The 20,608-nt window shown below is 54.5% G+C and overlaps 1 protein-coding gene across 1 annotated transcript in view; it reads left to right on the forward strand.

The window, feature by feature from the left end:
- The window catches only part of col24a1 (collagen type XXIV alpha 1), a 171,288-nt gene that overhangs the window by 79,370 nt on the left and 71,310 nt on the right, over positions 1 to 20,608 (forward strand). The window contains exons 17-24 of the mRNA XM_078408107.1: positions 445 to 498; positions 2,446 to 2,499; positions 4,087 to 4,140; positions 11,129 to 11,182; positions 13,271 to 13,324; positions 15,108 to 15,152; positions 17,500 to 17,553; positions 18,601 to 18,645. Of these exons, the coding sequence (XP_078264233.1) occupies positions 445 to 498; positions 2,446 to 2,499; positions 4,087 to 4,140; positions 11,129 to 11,182; positions 13,271 to 13,324; positions 15,108 to 15,152; positions 17,500 to 17,553; positions 18,601 to 18,645 (414 nt within the window). The remainder of the gene's footprint in view (positions 1 to 444; positions 499 to 2,445; positions 2,500 to 4,086; positions 4,141 to 11,128; positions 11,183 to 13,270; positions 13,325 to 15,107; positions 15,153 to 17,499; positions 17,554 to 18,600; positions 18,646 to 20,608) is intronic.

Genomic DNA, 20,608 nt, shown 5'->3' on the forward strand with positions numbered 1-20,608 from the left:
GGAAGCAAATCCATGCCGGCACGCTGGTGCAGCGGGTAGAGCTGCTGCCTCCCAGCGCCGGAGACCCGGGTTCCATCCTGACTACGGGTGCTGTCTGTACAGAGTTTGTACGTTCTCCCCGTGACCGCGTGGGTTTTCTCCGGGTGCTCCGGTTTCCTCCCACACTCCACAGACGTGCAGAGTTGTAGGTTAATTGGCTTGGTCCATTTGTCCCTGGTGTGGATCATGCTGGTGTGGTGGGGTGATCACTGGTGGGGGTCTCGGTGGGCTGAAGGGCCGGGTTCCATGATGTATCTCAACTGAACTAAACTAGAGACCTGCTTGGGGTGTAGATCCAGTGTCGGGGGGGCTGGGTGGGTGGGCGCTGGGTGGGGGGGATGTGCTGTTTCTCTGCTGAGGCAGTGCCAGGAGTTGGTGTGTTGATTGTAACGATGTGTTACCCAGGGCGATCAGGGGATGCTGGGAGCTCCAGGAGAGCAAGGATTCCCAGGAGATCGGGTACGTTCACGGCTCACTTCCCCTTCCCCCTACACCCCCTCCTTCCCCCTACACCCCCCCCACCCCCCCTTCCCCCTACACCCCCCTTTCCTCTACACACCCCTTCCCTCTACACCCCCCCACCCCCCCTTCCCCCTACACCTCCCCTTCCCCCTACACCCCCCTTCCCTCTACACCCCCCCCACCCCCACCCCTTCCCCCTACACCCCCTCCTTCCCCCTACACCCCCCCTTCCCCCCCTTCCCCCTACACCCCCTCCCCTTCCCCCCACACCCCCCTTCCCTCTACACCCCCCCCACCCCTTCCCCCTACACCCCCTCCTTCCCCCTACACCCCCCTTCCCCCTACACCCCCCCTTCCCCCTACACCCCCTCCCCTTCCCTCTACACCCCCCACCCCCCCTTCCCCCTACACCCCCTCCTTCCCCCTACACCCTCCCCTTCCCCCTACACCCCCTCCCCTTCCCCCTACACCCCCTCCCCTTCCCCCTACACCCCCCCTTCCCCCTACACCCCCTCCTTCCCCCTACACCCCCTCCTTCCCCCTACACCCCCTCCCCTTCCCTCTACACCCCCCCACCCCACACCCCTTCCCCCTACACCCCCTCCTTCCCCCTACACCCCCTCCTTCCCCCTACACACCCTCCCCTTCCCTCTACACCCCCCCCACCCCCCACCCCTTCCCCCTACACCCCCTCCTTCCCCCTACACCCCCCCTTCCCCCTACACCCCCTCCCCTTCCCTCTACACCCCCCCACCCCCCACCCCTTCCCCCTACACCCCCTCCTTCCCCCTACACCCCCTCCTTCCCCCTACACCCCCTCCCCTTCCCTCTACACCCCCCACCCCCCCTTCCCCCTACACCCCCTCCTTCCCCCTACACCCCCCCTTCCCCCTACACCCCCTCCCCTTCCCCCTACACCCCCTCCCCTTCCTCCTGTTACCCTTCTTGATTTCATGTAGTTGTTATTGTCTGTGGGGGGGGGGGTGAGGGAGCCGCACTGTGGGGGGGGGGAGGAAGGGCGCACTGTGGGGGGGGTGAGGAAGGGGCGCACTGTGGGGGGGGGGTGAGGAAGGGGCGCACTGTGGGGGGGGGGGCGCTGCACTCTGGGGGGGTGAGGGAGCGCTGCACCGTGGGGGGTTTGAGAGGGCGCCACACTGTGGGGGGGGGTGAAGGGGCGCCACACTGTGGGGGGGGTGAGGGGGCGCCACACTGTGGGGGGGTGAAGGGGCGCCACACTGTGGGGGGGGTGAGGGGGCGCCACACTGTGGGGGGGGTGAGGGGGCGCCACACTGTGGGGGGGGTGAGGGGGCGCCACACTGTGGGGGGGTGAAGGGGCGCCACACTGGGGGGGTGAGAGGGCACCACACTGTGGGGGGGGGTGAGGGGGCGCCACACTGTGGGGGGGAGTGAGGGGGTGCCACACTGTGGGGGGGTGAGGGGGTGCCACACTGTGGGGGGGGGGTGAGGGGGCGCTGTACTGTGGGGGGGGTGAGGGGGTGCCACACTGGGGGGGGTGAGAGGGCGCCACACTGTGGGGGGGGTGAGGGGGCGCCACACTGTGGAGGGGGGGGTGAGGGGGCGCCACACTGTGGGGGGTGAGTGAGAGGGTGCCACACTGTGGGGGGGGGGGTGAGGGGGTGCCACACTGTGGAGGGGGGGGTGAGGGGGCGCCACACTGTGGAGGGGGGGGGTGAGGGGGCGCCACACTGTGGGGGGGTGAGGGGGCGCCACACTGTGGGGGGGAGTGAGAGGGTGCCACACTGTGGGGGGGGGGGGTGAGAGGGTGCCACACTGTGGAGGGGGGGGGTGAGGGGGTGCCGCACTGGGAAGAACATGCGGTGATAATCTTCTGGACCCGGTTGCTGGCGGGTAGTGCTGATGGGGATCACTGTGGGCATGTGTATCGACCAATGGACACGCTGATTGTGTGGATTCTCTTTGAAGGGTGCCATTGGCCTGGCTGGACCACCTGGAGTGGGAGGGAAGCCCGGACCACAGGTGCGTTTCATTCACCTGAACCAGTCAGCTCTTGTTATGAAGGCCAACATGCCATTAGCTTTCTTCACTGCCTGCTGTACCTGCATGCTTACTTTCAGTGACTGATGTACTGGGACACCCAGGTCTCGTTGTACGTCCCCTTTTCCTAACTTGACACCATTCAGATAATACTCTGCCTTCCCGTTCTTGCCTCCAAAGTGGATAACCTCACAGTTATCCACATTAACTGCATCTGCCTTGCATCCGCCCACTCACACAACCTGTCCAAGTCACACTGCATCCTCATAGCATCCTCCCCACAGTTCACACTGCCACCCAGCTTTGTGTCATCTGCAAATTTGCTAATGTTACTTTTAATTTCTTCATCTAAATCATTAATGTATATTGTAAATAGCTGCGGTCCCAGCACCGAGCTTTGCGGCACTCCACTAGTCACTGCCTGTCATTCTGAAAGGGACCCGTTAATCCCTACTCTTTGTTTTCTGTCTGCCAACCAATTTTCTATCCATGTCAATACTCTACCCCCAATACCATGTGCTCTTATTTTGCCCGCCAATCTCTTGTGTGGGACCTTATCAAAGGCTTTCTGAAAGTCCAGGAGCACCACATCCACCGGCTCTCCCTTTTCAATTTTACTTGTTACATCCTCAAAAAATTCCAGAAGATTTGTCAAGCATGATTTCCCCTTCGTAAATCCATGCTGACTTGGACCGATCCTGTTACTGCTATCCAAATGCTCCACTATTACATCTTTATTAATCGACCCCAGCATCTTCCCCACCACCGATGTCAGACTAACTGGTCTGCAATTCCCCGTTTTCTCTCTCCCTCCTTTCTTGAAAAGTGGGATAACATTAGCTACCCTCCAATCCATAGAAACTGATCCAGAACATTGGAAAATGATCACCAATGCGTCCACAATTTCTAGAGCCACCTCCTTGAGTACTCTGGGATGCAGACCATCAGGCCCTGGGGACTTATCAGCCTTCAGTCCCATCAATCTACCCAACACCATTTCCTGACTAATATGAATTTCCTTCAGTTCCTCCGTCACCCTAGGTTCTCTGTCCACCAGTACATCTGGGAGATTGTGTGTATCCTCCTTAGTGAAGGTAGAACCAAAGTGCCTGTTCAACTCGTCTGCCATTTCCTTGTTCCCCATAATAAATTCACCTGCTTCTGTTCTCAAGGGAGCCACATTTATCTTAACTATTTATTTACCTCTTCACATACCTAAAGAAGCTTTTACTATCCTCCTTTATATTCTTGGCTAGCTTACCTTCATACTTCATCTTTTCTCCCCATATTGCCTTTTTAGTTACCTTCTGTTGATCGTTAAAAGTTGCCCAATCCTCTGGCTTCCCGCTCATCTTTGCTATGTTACATGTCTTCTCTTTTATTTTTTGTACTGTCCTTGACTTCCCTTGTCAACCACGGTTGCCTCTTACTCCCCTTAGAATCTTTCTTCCTCTTTGGAATGAACTGACCCTGCATCTTGTGGATGACTACATTTTATATCACATTTGCAGCAGCTGTGGTTTTCTTTGTTCAGTGCCTGTTTGACACCAGCCTTGCTTTTTGTCCTAGGGTAAAGTGGGTGATACTGGACCGCTGGGTTTGCAAGGACCCCCAGGACCCCAGGTAAAGTGAGAATGTTTTGTTCAGATTAACATGACCATGGGTAACACCCATCTCTACTATAAGTGGTGCAGGAAGGAACTGTGCACGCTGGTTTACACCGAAGATAGGCACAAGATGCTGGAGTAACTCAGCGGGACAGGCAGCTTCTCTGGAGAGAAGGAATGGGTGACGTTTTGGGTCGAAACTCTTCAGACTGAGGTTCAGTCTGAGGTTCAGTCTGAAGAAGGTTCTCGACCCGAAACGTCACCCATTCCTTCTCTCCAGAGATGCTGCCTGTCCCGCTGAGTTACTCCAGCATATTGTGTATATCCACTATAAATTCATGCCATAGGAACAGAAGCGGCACGGTGGCGCAGCAGTAGAGTTGCCGCCTTACAGCGAATGCAGCGCCGGAGACTCAGGTTCGATCCTGACTACGGGCGCCGTCTGTACGGAGTTTGTACGTTCTCCCCGTGACCTGCGCAGGTTTTTTCCGAGATCTTCGGTTTCCTCCAAAGACGTGCAGGTTTGTAGGTTAATTGACTGGGTAATATGTAAAAGAAGATTGTCCCTAGTGTGTGTAGGATGTGCGGGGATCGCTGGGCGGCGCCGACTCCGTGGGCCGAAGGGCCTGTTTCCGCGCTGTATCTCTGTATCTAAATCTAAAAATCTAAGTAGGCCATTCGGCCCACTCCGCCATTCAATCATGGCCGATCTATCTCTCCCTCCTAACCCCATTCTCCTGCCTTCTCCCCATAATCCCTGACACCCGCACTAATCAACAATCTATAAATCTCTGCCTTAAAAATATCCCCACTGACTTGTGGCCTCCACAGCCGTCTGTGGCAATGAATCCCACAGATTCACCACCCTCTGACTAAAGAAATTCCTCCTCATCTCCTTCCTAAAGAAACATCCTTTAATTCTGAGGCCGTGACTGTGCCCTCTGGTCCTAGACTCTCCCACTAGTGGAAACATCCTCTCCACATCCACTCTATTCCAGGTCGCTCACTATTGTGATTAAAGACTGGTTCTCGGGAAGTCCCACTGATGAAATGTTTCCTCATCGTCTTCACCTCCAGGGTGCGCTGGAAGGTGTCAGGAAGGTGAGGGCAGGTTGATGTGGACGGGAAGCTCAGTGTACCTTATTGGTCGTACAGATAGGGTTGCCAACTTCCTCACTCCCAAATAAGGGACAAAGGGTGACGTCACCGCCCCCGTGCCCCAGGTGACCTCACCCAGCCAGCGGCCACATGCTCCCGGCCTGGGCGGCCGCCATTGGTGGAGTGGGAGCACGTGGCCGCTGGCTGGGTGAGGTCACGTGGGGCGCGGGGCGGTGACGTCACCCTTTGTCCCTTATTTGGGAGTGAGGAAGTTGGCAACCCTACTAATACGGGACAAGGACAGTCCTGTACGGAACAAACTAATTTAGCCCAAAATACGGGATGTCCCGGCTAATACGGGACAGTTGGCAACCCTACGTACAGAGCACCCTGGCTGCATGCATTCAGTCCATGCAGTCATTGGCAAGTGTGCACCTCCTGCCACCTTGTGGCCATAAGCTACTGCTGCAGGCACAGTCACGCAATGGGTTGAGCTGCTGCCTCACAGCTCCAGAGACCCAGGTTCGATCCCTACCTCCGCCACTGTCTGTGTGGAGTTTGCACCTTCTCCCTGCCATCGCTTGTGATTCCACAAGTTTCCATTCACATGCCAACAACATTTTAGTTCAGTTTAGTTTATTGTCCGAGGTACAGGGGATAACCTTTTCTGTTGCGTGTTATCCAGTTAGCCGAGAGTCTATACATGAAGGTGGGTGGGTGAACGGGAACTGTAAACTGCCCCCAGTGTGTGGGTGGGGGGGGTAGAATGTGGGGGAGTTGATGGGAGTGTGGGGAGAGTGAGACTGCATCAGTGTGGATGCATAGGTGACAGTGTGTGGACTCCTTCTACAGGTGTACAGTTGTACCGGGCCCTGGTGAGACCGCACCTGGAGTACTGTGTACAGGTGTACCGACCGGGCCCTGGTGAGACCGCACCTGGAGTACTGTGTGCAGTTGTACCGGGCCCTGGTGAGACCGCACCTGGAGTACTGTGTGAAGTTTTGGTCTCCAAATTTGAGGAAGGATATTCTTGCTATTGTGGGCGTGCAGCGTGGGTTCACTAGGTTAATTCCCGGAATGGCAGGACTGTCGTATGTTGAAAGGCTGGAGCGATTGGGCTTGTATACACTGGAATTTAGAAGGATGAGGGGGGATCTTATTGAAACATATAAGATAATTAGGGGATTGGACACATTAGAGGCAGGAAACATGTTCCCAATGTTGGGGGAGTCCAGAACAAGGGGCCACAGTTTAAGAATAAGGGGTAGGCCATTTAGAACGGAGATGAGGAAGAACTTTTTCAGTCAGAGAGTGGTGAAGGTGTGGAATTCTCTGCCTCAGAAGGCAGTGGAGGCCAGTTCGTTGGATGCTTTCAAGAGAGAGCTGGATAGAGCTCTTAAGGATAGCGGAGTGAGGGGGTATGGGGAGAAGGCAGGAACGGGGTACTGATTGAGAGTGATCAGCCATGATCGCATTGAATGGCGGTGCGTACAGGCTCGAAGGGCTGAATGGCCTCCTCCTGCACCTATTGTCTATTGTCTAATGTCTATTGTCCGTGGGCTTCTGGGTCTGTTATGACTCTGCTATGCATGGGGCCAATGTCCTTTACTTACTCCTTTGGGTAATTTGTAAAGGCCAATTTCATGTAATTAAACTTCAAAGCTTTCCCTAGCAGACAAATCTCAAAGGTAGACACAAAATGCTGGAGTAACTCAGCGGGTCAGGCAGCATCTCTGGAGAAAAGGAATGGGTGACATTTCGGGTCGAGACCCTTCTTCAGACAAAGTTCCGCCCCCTCCCCTGACATCAGTCTGAAGAAGTATTAGCCGGGATATCCTGTATTTTGGGCTAAATTGGTTTGTCCCGTACCCTTGTCCCGTATTAGGCCCGTGGGGCACTGTAGGCCCGGACGCTGTAGGTCCGGACAGTGTAGGTCCAGACGCTGTAGGTCCGGACAGTGTAGGTCCAGACGCTGTAGGTCCGGACAGTGTAGGTCCAGACGCTGTAGGTCCGGACAGTGTAGGTCCAGACGCTGTAGGTCCGGACAGTGTAGGTCCAGACGCTGTAGGCCCGGACCGTGTAGGCCCGGACTGTAGGCCCAGAGGCCCGGAAGCCCGGGCACCACCTAAGTCATTAGCACCACCGCCTAGCAACCCGCCTAGCAACCCGCCTCCCGGCGTGGGCGGCCACCGTTGATGGAGTGGGAACACATGGCCTATGGCTGGGTGATGTCACATGGGGCGCAGGGTGGTAACGTCACCTTGTCCCTTATTTGGGAGTGAGATAGTTGGCAACCCTAGCTTAGAGGGATATAGGCTAAATACAGGCAAATGGGAGTAGCCCACAATGCCAACTGGGTCAGCATGGACAAGGTGGGCCGAGTGGTCTGCTTCTGTTCTTCAGTTCTATGACTAACTCAGTAGATTGTTGATCACGACTGAGACAAGAGGTCCAGTGGACCATGTCCTGGTGGCTTGGACAGTGCGGGGCGGAGTGATGCCCAACACAAATTGGAGGAGCAGCACCTCATATTTGGCTTGGTCAGCTTACACCCCAGCGGTATCAACATTGACTTCTCTAACTTCAAATAACCCTTGCAAGCCCACTCTCTCTCCGTCCCTCCCCCACCCTAGTTCTCCGACTAGATTCACTGTCCTCCTGATTCATTGTACTGATTGTCTGCCTCCTTGTCCCTCTCCCTCAGCTAACAATTAACCATTCTACATTTCCTTATCAACATCCCCTTTGATCTGTGTTTTCACACCTTAGCCTTCCATATCTCTAGAATCCCTCTCCCCAGCCCCTCAGTCTGAAGGATCTTGACGTGAAACATCACCTATCCATGTTCTCCACAGATGCTGCCTGACCTGCTGAGTTACTCCAGCACTCTGTGTCTATCTGTGGGCTTGTACACTGTGACTGCACATGTGCAATCTATTGAGCAGTCCAGATGCTGTGCTGATTACTAGCACGCGAGTACTCCTGCAGGAACAAGTGAGGACAACTTGTTCTAGCATTGATCAGGAGCTCCAGGGTTTACCGTGCCTCTTTCCCTCAGCAGCAGTTCATTAGGGATCAGCAAACAGGGAACATAGAGCTTTGCAGCACAGAAAGTCCCTTCAGCCCATGCCGACCAACATGCTCCATCTACACTAGTCCCTCCTGCCCACATTTTGCCATTTCCCTCTAAACCAGTCCTATCCATGTTCACGGACAGACGTGTGAAAATGCATGCCTGCACAATCAGGGACAGTTTCTTGCCAGCTGCAATCAGGCAAATGAACCATCCTATCACCCACTAGAGAGCAGTCCTGAAGTACCATCTACCTCAGACTTTCTATCACGGGCAGTCTGAAGAAGGGTCCTGATCCGAAACGTCGCCCATTCCTTCTCTCCAGAGATGTTGCCTGTCCCGCTGAGTTACTCCAGCATTTTGTGTCTATCTGTAATTGGACTTTATTGGACTTTAACTTATATAAAACGTTATTCCCTTTGTCCTGTATCTGTACACTTTGAATAGCTTGTTTGTAATCATGTAGTCTTTCACTGACAGAATAGCACGCTGCAAAAAATCTGTACCTAAAACTAAACTATACTGTACTGAACAAAACTACCTGTCCAAATGTGTTTTAAATGTTATTGTACCTGCCACAACTACCTTCTCTGGCAGCTCGTTCCACACACCCACCACCCTCTGTGTGAAAAAGTTGCCCCTCAGGTCCTGATTAAATCTTTTCCCTCCCACCTTAAACCAATGCCCTCTGGTTCTTGGTTCCCCTACCCTGGCGAAAAGACTCTGTGCTTTCACCCTGTCTATTCCCCTCATGGTTTTATATACCTTTATAAGATCACCCCTCATCCTCCTGCACTCCAGGGAATAAAGTCCCAGCCTGCTCAACCTCTCCCTGTAGTTCAGCCACTCGAGACCTGGCAACACCCTTGTAAATCTTCTTGGCACCCTATCCAGCTTAACGACATCCTTCACACAGCAGAAGGTATTTATTCACAAAATGCTGGAGTAACTCAGCGGGTCAGGCAGCATCTCAGGAGAGAAGGAATGGGTGATGTTTCGGGTCGAGACCCTTCCTCCTTTGTACAGCAGGGTGACCAAAACTGTTGATGGGAATGGTGGCGATATCTGTTACAGGGGATATCTGTGCATCAATTGGAAACAATATGTGTAGAAAAACCACAAGAATATATAAGAGACGATTATGAGTTGGAGACTCTGTCAAAGATTAGCTAACGAGATAGCAAGCCCTCTAACCATGGTTCTGTTAGACAAGGATTCATCTGGGGCTCATTAAGCATTGCCTTTTCCACGCTGTTTTAAGCTGAAAGAAACGTTTGTGAATAGAACGGTGGGATTATTAGTTTTGCGCATTCAATGCACATTGATGTTCAGTGTGACAGAGACCCCTTTCTTAAATACTGAACAGTTGGAATGTAAATATTTCCAGATCGCTCTCAGATGCTTCCAGATCTTCTAAGGTTTGGCACAGGATTTTCCAAAAATCTTTAATACATTTCAGTCGGACAGATGTCGGAGATGGACACAGAGTGCTGGAGTAACTCAGCGGGTCAGGCAGCATCTGTGGAGAACATGGATAGGTGACGTTTCACAGAGTGCTAGAGTAACTCAGCGGGTCAGGCAGCATCTGTGGAGAACATGGATAGGTGACGTTTCACAGAGTGCTGGAGTAACTCAGCAGGACAGGCAGCATCTGTGGAGAACATAGATAGGTGACGTTTCACAGAGTGCTGGAGTAACTCAGCGGGTCAGGCAGCATCTGTGGAGAACATAGATAGGTGACGTTTCACAGAGTGCTGGAGTAACTCAGCGGGTCAGGCAGCATCTGTGGAGAACATAGATAGGTGACGTTTCACAAGGTGCTGGAGTAACTCAGCGGGTCAGGCAGCATCTTTGGAGAGCAGGAACGGGTAACGTTTCAGTACGAGACACTTCTTCAGATTGAAAGTCAGGGTAGATGGAAACATTCTCTCAGTCTGAAGAAGGGTCTCAACTGCCTTACTGAAGACCCTCTGACTATCTTTAATTGGGCTTTATCCTTCCCTTTGTCATGTATCTGTACACCATGGACGGCCCAATTGTAACCATGGATTGTCTTTCCGCTGTCTGGTTAGCAAGCAACAAAAGCTTTTCACTGTACCTCGGTACACGTGACAATAAACTAAACTGAACCATGATGGGCCAATGGGATGGTCCAAAGCCTGTATTTGGGGCATAGAGCTCATCAGGGCAGGTGAAGGACGTGGTGATGTGGACTGGGAGTGTTCGAGACCTCAGCACACCATGGAGAGGTTTGAGTACAGGAGAAGGGTAGGGTTGCCAACTGTCCCGTATTAGCCGGGACATCCCGTATATTGGGCTAAATTGGTTTGTCGCATACGGGACCGCCCTAGTCCCGTATTTGTCCCGGGGGGATCTGTAGGCCCGGACACTGTAGGCCTGGACACTGTAGGCCCGGACACTGTAGGCCCTGACACTGTAGGCCCGGACACTGTAGGCCCGGACACTGTAGGCCCGGACACTGTAGGCCCGGACACTGTAGGCCCGGACACTGTAGGCCCGGACACCGTAGGCCCGGACACTGTAGGCCCGGAGGCCTGGGCGCCGCTGCCTAATGGAGTTTGCGTAGCAACCCGCCTCCCGGCCCGGGTGGCTGCCGTTGGTGGAGCGGGAGCACGTGGCCGCTGGCTGGGTGAGATCACATGGGGCACGGTGCGGTGACGTCACCTTGTCCCTTATTTGGGAGTGAGGTAGTTGGCACCCCTAATTGGGAGTGTTCTCGACCTCAGCACACCATGGAGAGGTTTGAATACAGGTTGAAGGGGTTGATGTTCTTGGGACGTTGTTGATCTTCCATACTCTTCCTGTTTTCCAGGGTTTCCCAGGAGATATCGGGCTGCCGGGCTCCAATGGAGGTGAAGGTTCAAAGGTAGCACTTCCTGTTGTTCTAGTGTTGTGTGTGTGTGGGGTGTGTGTGGGGTGTGTGTGGGTGTGTGTGGGTGTGTGTGGGGTGTGTGTGTGAGGTGTGTGTGTGTGTGTGTGGGGTGTGTGTGTGTGTGTGTGTGGGGTGTGTGTGTGTGGGGTGGGTGTGTGTGGGGTGTGTGTGTGGGGTGTGTGTGTGGGGTGGGTGTGTGTGGGGTGTGTGTGTGTGGGGTGGGTGTGTGTGGGGTGTGTGTGTGTGGGGTGTGTGTGTGGGGGGTGGGTGTGTGTGTGTGGGGTGTGTGTGTGTGTGGGGGGGGGGGGTGTGGGGTGTGTGTGTGTGTGGGGTGTGTGTGTGTGTGTGTGTGTGTGTGTGTGTGTGTGTGGGGTGTGTGTGTGGGGTGGGTGTGTGTGGGGTGTGTGTGTGTGTGGGGTGTGTGTGTGTGTGTGTGTGAGGTGTGTGTGTGTGGGGTGGGTGTGTGTGGGGTGTGTGTGTGTGTGGGGTGTGTGTGTGTGTGAGGTGTGTGTGTGTGGGGTGTGTGTGTGTGTATGGGGTGTGTGTGTGTGTGTGTGTGTGGGGTGTGTGTGGGGTGTGTGTGTGGGGGGTGTGTGTGTGTGGGGTGTGTGTGTGTGTGAGGTGTGTGTGTGTGGGGTGTGTGTGTGTGTATGGGGTGTGTGTGTGTGTGTGTGTGTGGGGTGTGTGTGTGTGTGGGGTGGGTGTGTGTGGGGTGGGTGTGTGTGTGTGTGTGTGGGGTGTGTGTGTGTGTGTGGGGTGTGTGTGTGTGGGGTGTGTGGGTGTGTGTGGTGTGTGTGGGTGTGTGGGGTGTGTGTGTGGGTGTGTGTGTGGTGTGTGTGTGTGTGAGGTGTGTGTGTGTGTGTGAGGTGTGTGTGTGTGTGTGGGGTGTGTGTGTGTGTGTGGGGTGTGTGTGTGTGTGTGGCTTGCTATGTGATCTGACTGGAGCGCACGCTAATCTTTTCACTGTACCTCAGAACACGTGACACAGCACTGCGACGCAGCGGGTAGAACTGCTGCCTCACAGCGCCAGAGATCCGGGTTTAGGGTTGCCAACTTTCTCACTTCCAAATACGGGACAAGGAGATGTCACCCTCCCGCGCCCCATGTGACCTCACCCAGCCAGCGGCCACGTGCTCCCACTCCACCAATTGTGGCTGCCCGGGCCGGGAGGCGGGTTGCTACGCAACTTCCGCTAGGCGGCGTCCGGGCCTCCGGACCTAGACTGTCTGGGCCTACACTGTCCGGAAGGTAGGCACAGATTTTAACCAGCATCTGGAGTTTTTTTCCTACTACCGGACCTACTGTCCGGACCTACACTGTCCGGACCTACACTGTCCGGGCCTACACTGTCCGGACCTACACTGTCCGGGCCTACACTGTCCGGACCTACACTGTCCGGACCTACACTGTCCGGACCTACACTGTCCAGGCCTACACTGTCCGGGCCTACACTGTCCGGACCTACACTGTCCAGGCCTACACTGTCCGGGCCTACACTGTCCGGACCTACACTGTCCGGGCCTCCAGCGTACGGGCCTACACTGTCCGGGCCTACACTGTCCGGATCTACACTGTCCGGGCCTACACTGTCCGGGCCTACACTGTCCGGGCCTACACTGTCCGGGCCTACAGCCTCCGGGCCTACAGCCTCCGGACCTACAGCGTCCGGGCCTACACTGTCCGGGCCTACACTGTCCGGGCCCCCTGGGCCTAATACGGGACAAGTGCGGTCCCGTAAGGAACAAACCAAATTATTCCAAAATACGGGACAGTTGGCGCCCTAGTGAGACAGCAGCGGGTAGAGCTGCTGCCTCATGGCACCAGAGACCCGGGTTCCATCCTGGATCCTCCTCTAGTTGAACTATCTGCTCTTCAATGGTTCAATGGATATTTATTGCCAGATCTGTAATGAAACATTCCACAGTGAACATTACTTTGCATACAATGCTGGTGCTGCCATGTTTGCCACCATTTCACCAAGCTGACTGGCGACCTGCCCACTGCTCCACTGCACTCTGTATTTTGCTCTACCAGTTGTACGTGAGTTTGATGTTATGGTGTTACTCTTGTCTGGCTGTTTAGGGTGATGCTGCAGAGAGAGGACCACTGGGACCACCTGGATCAAAGGGCCATGAGGTGGGTGACAGTGGCAGCAGCAGGCGGCTGTGTTCACCTCTGCGAATGAGAATCAGTATCTGAAGCATGGTCTGCCCACTATTCCCAATCCACCCCTCTCCCTCCTCCCAACACACATCTCCCATCCCCTCATCTCACATTCCCCTTTAATCCCCCCCCTCTTCCCCTCTCCGTCCCTTCCTCCCCCACCCTCCCCCCGGCGTTACATTCCACTCCTCCTCATCTCTCCGTATCTGACCCCCTTTTGTCTCCTTGTCACCCCCAGCCTTTGTCACTCACTCCACCCATCTGCCACTCACCCCCCCCACCTGTATCCACCCATCACTTGCCAGGCTTTGCCCAGCCCCCATTTCTCTTGTCGAGCTTTCTCCCCCTACTCCATCCATCTGAGGAAGGGTCCCAACCCAAAATGTCGCCTGTCTATTCTCTCCAGAGATGCTGCCTGACCCGCTGAGTTACTCCAGCACTCTGTGAAACGTCACCTATCCATGTTCTCCACAGATGCTGCCTGACCCGCTGAGTTACTCCAGCACTCTGTGAAACGTCACCTATCCATGTTCTCCACAGATGCTGCCTGACCCGCTGAGTTACTCCAGCACTCTGTGTTTGGCTCAGGGTTGGAACGCCGATCAACTGGTTGATCATAGTTCACGTGGCAACATTTACCGCTCACGGAGGCAAATACAGCACAGAAACAGGCCCTTCCACTCATTGACCCATGCCCACCATCAACCATCCATCCACACTGATCCCGTCTCACCCGCCCCACACCCCCATCAACTCCCCCACATTCCACCCCACACCCACATACTGGGGGCCATTTACAGCCACCACACACTAACCCACCCACCCACCCCGCACGTCTTTGGAGTGTGGGAGGAAACGGGATCACCCGGAGGAAACCCATGCGGTCCCAGAATGAACGTGCAAACAGCACCAGAGGTCGGCATTGAATCGGGGCCCATGGAACTGTGAGGCAGCAGCTCTACCCGCTGCACCACTGTGCCGCTCACTGCTAGGTGCTTGTGAGTAAGCGCGTTCAGTATCTCGACTGCGCATGCCCTGGTCATAGGTCACTTGTGCTAAACATTCGCACTGGCTGAGCTGCTGTGTGTACACAGACCTGCGATTCCTCTGTATTCTCACTGGCTGAGCTGCTGTGTGTACACAGACCTGCGATTCCTCTGTATTCTCACTGGCTGAGCTGCTGTGTACACAGACCTGCGATTCCTCTGTATTCTCACTGGCTGAGCTGCTGTGTACACAGACCTGCGATTCCTCTGTATTCTCACTGGCTGAGCTGCTGTGTACACAGACCTGCGATTCCTCTGTATTCTCCAATTTTGCTTCTTCAAGGTAAGAAAATACTGCTTTCAAAACTATTAACTCGGTGTATTGTTACTCATCGTCACTCACTCACTCACTCACTCACTCACTCACTCACTCACTCACTCACTCACTCACTCACTCACTCACTCACTCACTCACTCACTCACACACACACTCACTCACTCACTCACTCACTCACTCACTCACTCACTCACTCACTCACTCACTCACTCACTCACTCACTCACTCACTCACTCACTCACTCACTCACTCACCGAAGCATAAAACAATAAAACCAACAAAATCATCGTGGTTTTGTACAAATGACCCATAAATACACCTAGTTCATAGTTTTGAAAGCAGTGCGACCTATGACCTGGGCATGCCTAGTCGAGATACCCAACTCACTTATAGCAAGTGAACACTGTGTAACCCATGTGTGTTTGTACCACAGGGAGCTGAAGGAACAGTGGGGCCAGCAGGGAACCCTGGGCCACTTGTAAGTGTTAAACCCCACCATCCCCCCCCCTCCTGATGTCCCCCCATCTGAAACAGCTCAGCGGGCCAGGCAGCATCTGTGCAGGGAGAAAGAGAACCTGGATTGTGAACCGTTCCTCTCCCCCCGGACGCTGCCTGACCTGTTGAGTTTTACCACCTTTTTCTGTTTTTCTTATTTAAATTCCTCGTTTGTTGCAAAATATACTTAGCTAATAAAGTATGATTGTGATTGTGATTATTGCAGATTACTCACATCAGCAATTATTTTGCTTTTCTGTAATATCAGACAGTCTTGGTTTCGATTTCTTTGTCCTTTCAAATACGTGTCAGGTCAACATATAAGAGATATTTGAACAGTTTTGTGGATAGGACAGATTTATGTGGGCTAAACGCAGGCAGGCGGGACTAGTGTAGATGGGGCATGTTGGTCGGTGTGGGCGGGTGGGACTAGTGTAGATGGGGCATGTTGGTCGGTGTGGGCAGGTGGGACTAGTGTAGATGGGGCATGTTGGTTGGTGTGGGCAGGTGGGACTAGTGTAGATGGGGCATGTTGGTCGGTGTGGGCAGGTGGGACTAGTGTAGATGGGGCATGTTGGGCGGTGTGGGCAGGAGGGACTAGTGTAGATGGGGCATGTTGGTTGGCGTGGGCAGGTGGGACTAGTGTAGATGGGGCATGTTGGTCGGTGTGGGCAGGTGGGACAAGTGTAGATGGGGCATGTTGGTCGGTGTGGGCAGGTGGGACTAGTGTAGATGGGGCATGTTGGTCGGTGTGGGCAGGTGGGACTAGTGTAGATGGGGCATGTTGGTCGGTGTGGGCAGGTGGGACTAGTGTAGATGGGGCATGTTGGTCGGTGTCGGCAGGTGGGACTAGTGTAGATGGGGCATGTTGGTCGGTGTGGGCAGGTGGGACTAGTGTAGATGGGGCATGTTGGTCGGTGTGGGCAGGTGGGACTAGTGTAGATGGGGCATGTTGGTCGGTGTGGGCAGGTGGGACTAGTGTAGATGGGGCACGTTGGTCGGTGTGGGCGGGTGGGACTAGTGTAGATGGGGCATGTTGGTCGGTGTGGGCTGGTGGGACTAGTGTAGATGGGGCATGTTGGTCGGTGTGGGCAGGTGGGACTAGTGTAGATGGGGCATGTTGGTCGGTGTGGACAGGTGGGACTAGTGTAGATGGGGCATGTTGGTCGGTGTGGGCAAGCTCAGAGGGCTTGATTCCATGCTGTATCCCTGCAACTCTAGTTCAATTCAGTTTCGTTTAGTGTCACGTGAAAAGCTTTTGCTGTGTGCTAACCAGTCAGCGGAAAGACAATGCATGATTACAATCGAGCTGTTTACAGTGGGTTCCCGGTTGATGAAAAAAAGACCCAATTTTAATATTATTGAGTGGACAAACTTTAACTTGAAGAAAATGTGAGCATTTGCCTCAGGCGTCATTGTTCAACGAAGCACGCATTTAATGGCAACATTGAACACTGACGTATTAGATCAAAATGGCGATGTTTATTTTATGGGGTATGTGTCCGAAATACAGTCAAAACGATAGCGCAACAATTTGAATGAATCTTGATACTGCACACCACAGGCGAATGGTGAGTAAGGTGTCCCTAAAATTATTGCGCTACCGTGTACCGATTTGGCTGTATTTCAGGAACATACATATATATATATATACTAGATGAGATTTTCGGTAATATATAGATGACAAGGGAATAACGTTTGGTGCAATGTAAAGCCAGTCATAGGTAAAGTAAGAAATGTTGCTGTAGGAGTAGATTTAAGTGTGTGGAGCGATTGTAATATGTGTTTGTAGATCAGCTTCTGCGGCCATGACAGAAATAGTCGTCTGGGTTGGGCGCCATCTTGGAGTACAAGCTATGACTCATCAATGGCTGGGTCCAGGACATGGAGAAAATCATTGGATATTTTGGCATCAGATTGGCCCAATTGGTTTTAGGATTTATTCGTATGTTTAGGCTCCACTATCTCTGTTCAGTGAATCTTGCATTGTTATACGTGGTCATAGGTTTAAGGTGAAGGGGAAAAGATTTAATAGGAACCTGAGAGGTAACATTTTCACACAAAGGGTGGTGGGTGTATGGAACGAGCTGCCAGAGGAGGTCATTGAGGCTGGGACTATCCCAATGTTTCAGAAACTAACAGGTACATGGATTGGACAGCTTTGGAGGGATATGGGCCAAATGCAGGCAGGTGGGACAAGTGTAGCTGAGGCATGTTGGCCGGCGTGGGCAAGTTGGGCCGAAGGGCCTGTTTCCGAGCTGTATCACTCTATGACTGTACGACACTGAGGAGGTTTCATTGCTCCACTAAGCACGATCTCTATGTTTTAGGGCAGGCCTGGTCGGAAAGGCTACCCCGGAGAGGAAGGAGTTGAAGGCATTAAGGTAACAGTCGGTTTCAAGAACCTAACGGAATAGCAGGAACCAGGCCACTCGGCCCCTCCAGCCCGCCCCACCCCCATCTGTGATTACAGGTGATCTCCCCCAGGCCACTCGTCCCCTCCAGCCCACCCCACCCCCATCCGTGATCACAGGTGATCTCCCCCAGGCCACTCGTCCCCTCCAGCCTATCCCACCCCACCCCCATCCGTGATCACGGCTGATCTGCCCCGGGCCTCATCTCCTTTTCTGTGCCAGTTCCCCATCACCCTCCATCCTCCCATCTTTCACACATTTCTCTCCCTCCTCTTTAAACCCCCAGTGATCCGGCCTCTACACCCACTGGGCTGTAGAATCCCACAGATTCACCTCCCTCTGGGAGAAGAGGTTCCTACACACCTCAGTTTTAAATGTCCGCCCCCTAATCCTGTAACTCCCTCGTTGCCGACTCTCCCACTGGAGGCCACATCTCCCCATCCCCCCTTCACCGCCCGCAGGCCGGGATGGGTCGGGCTGGGATGGGTCGGGCCGGGATGGGTCGGGCTGGGATGGGTCGGGCCGGGATGGGTCGGGCCGGGATGGGTCGGGCCGGGATGGATCGGGCTGGGATGGGTCAGGCTGGGATGGGTCGGGCTGGGATGGGTCGGGCCGGGATGGGTCGGGCTGGGATGGGTCAGGGCGGGATGGGTCAGGATTCTCCAACTCTCCCACTGGTGGCCACATCTCCACATCTCCCCCTCACCGCCCGCAGGCCGGGATGGGTCGGGCTGGGATGGGTCGGGCTGGGATGGGTCGGGCTGGGATGGGTCGGGCTGGGATGGGTCGGGCTGGGATGGATCGGGCTGGGATGGGTCGGGCTGGGATGGGTCGGGCTGGGATGGGTCGGGCTGGGATGGGTCAGGGTTGCCAACTCTCCCACTGGTGGCCACATCTCCACATCTGCCCGTCATGCCACCTGCCTTTGGAGAAGTCTGCACGTAGGTCAGTAACTGATACTAGAAAGAGGTATTCTGGTGTTTGCTGGGATGGTTACGTGATCGTTCTGCCCCACAGGGCGAGCAGGGAGACGTGGGCAACATTGGGAAGATGGGAGAGCTGGTAGGTGTGGAGCTTCTCCAAACTCAGCCTTGCTGCTTCTGCTCTGAGGCGTACGGTTATATTTTGATTTAAATTTGAGCGTTGAACATTGTTGACTGAAGTACGTGCTGCAGTAACTGGGAGCAGGTGGGGGATGGGGGGGATGGGGTGGGGTGGGGGGTTGGGGATGTGGGGTGGAGAGGGTGTGGGGTGGAGAGGGTGTGGGGTGGAGAGGGTGCGGAGTGTGGGGTGGGGGGTTGGGGATGTGGGGTGGAGAGGGTGTGGGGGGTGGAGAGGGTGTGGAGTGTGGGGTGGAGAGGGTGTGGGGTGGAGAGGGTGTGGAGTGTGGGGTGGAGAGGGTGTGGGGTGGAGAGGGTGTGGGGTGGAGAGGGTGTGGGGTGGAGAGGGTGTGGAGTGTGGGGTGGGGGGTTGGGGATGTGGGGTGGAGAGGGTGTGGAGTGGAGAGGGTGTGGGGGGTGGATGGGGTGGAGGGTGTAGACTCCCTCTGTATATTCATCACTGATTTGCTTGTTCAGGGAGTCACGGGGTTAAATCGACACGGACAGACTCCCCAGTGAGTGGCGGGGTGTGTTCTGAAGCCAGAGGGCAGGGGTCGTTTGCGTGTGACATACAGGTGCATGGGGAGAACACGCACAAACACGCTTTGCTGATTAAACACGGCAGAGGCGTGTCTCTCTAACATCAGTCAGCGCCAGGCACAGTGCTCGGAACAGGCTTTGTTAAAAGCTTTAGTAAATGCAAATCAAGGACGAGGTATTGAGGGGGAGCGTGTGGATTTACTCTGCCCCTGAGGAATATTTCCCAAAGTGGGTCCCTTGTTGGAGGGAACGAACCTATGGGAGTGACAGCATCAGACAGGATGGTCTCTCCAGCGGCCCTGCCATGGGCTTGGCTACCGACACATTCACCTCTGCCCCATTGTGGACATTGGACTTTATTTCTGGACCTGGTGCGCTACAATGCTGAGAACTATATTCTGCACTCTGTATCTTTCCAACATCGAACAGTACAGTACAGAATAGACCCCACAATATCTGTGGGCAGCATGATGACAAGACAAGCCCTTATCTCATGGAATCATAGAGACATGCAGCGTGGAAACAGGCCCTTCGGCCCAATTCTGCATGCTAACCAAGTTGCCCCATCTACACTAGTGCCAACTGCCCACATTTTGCCCATATCCCTCTAAATCTTTCCTATCCATATATCTGTCTCAGTGTGTTCTGGTGCCTTGTTCAATAAGCCAACCATTGGACTTTGTCTGTGGAACTGATGCGCTACAATGCTGAGAACTATATTCTGCACTCTGTATCTTCCCCTTTGCTCTACCTAGGGTTGACAATTTTCTCAATCCCAAATAAGGGACAAGAGGTAACGTCACCGCCCCGCGCCCCACGTGACCTCACCCAGCCAGCGGCCAAGTGCTCCCGCTCCACCAATAGCGGCCGCCCGGACCGGGAGGCGGGTTGCTACGCAACCTCCATTAGGCGGTGTCCGGGCCTCTGGACCTACACTGTCTGGACCTACAGTGGCCGGGCCTACACTGTCCGGGCCTACACTGTCTGGGCCTACACTGTCCGGGCCTACAGTGTCCGGGCCTACATTGTCTGGGCCTACACTGTCCAGACCTACACTGTCCAGACCTACAGTGGCCGGGCCTACACTGTCCGAGCCTACAGTGTCCGGGCCTACATTGTCTGGGCCTACATTGTCCAGACCTACACTGTCCAGACCTACAGTGGCCGGGCCTACACTGTCCGGGCCTACACTGTCCGGGCCTACAGTGTCCGGGCCTACATTGTCTGGGCCTACACTGTCCAGACCTACACTGTCTGGGCCTACAGCGTTGGGGCCTGCAGCGCCTCCCCGGGCCTAATACGGGACAAGGGCAGTCCCGTACGGGACAAATCAATTTAGCCCAATATACGGCATGTTCCAGCTAATACGGGACAGTTGGCAACCC

This window comes from Rhinoraja longicauda, chromosome 11, assembly GCF_053455715.1.
Source record: "Rhinoraja longicauda isolate Sanriku21f chromosome 11, sRhiLon1.1, whole genome shotgun sequence".
NCBI lineage: Eukaryota > Metazoa > Chordata > Chondrichthyes > Rajiformes > Arhynchobatidae > Rhinoraja > Rhinoraja longicauda.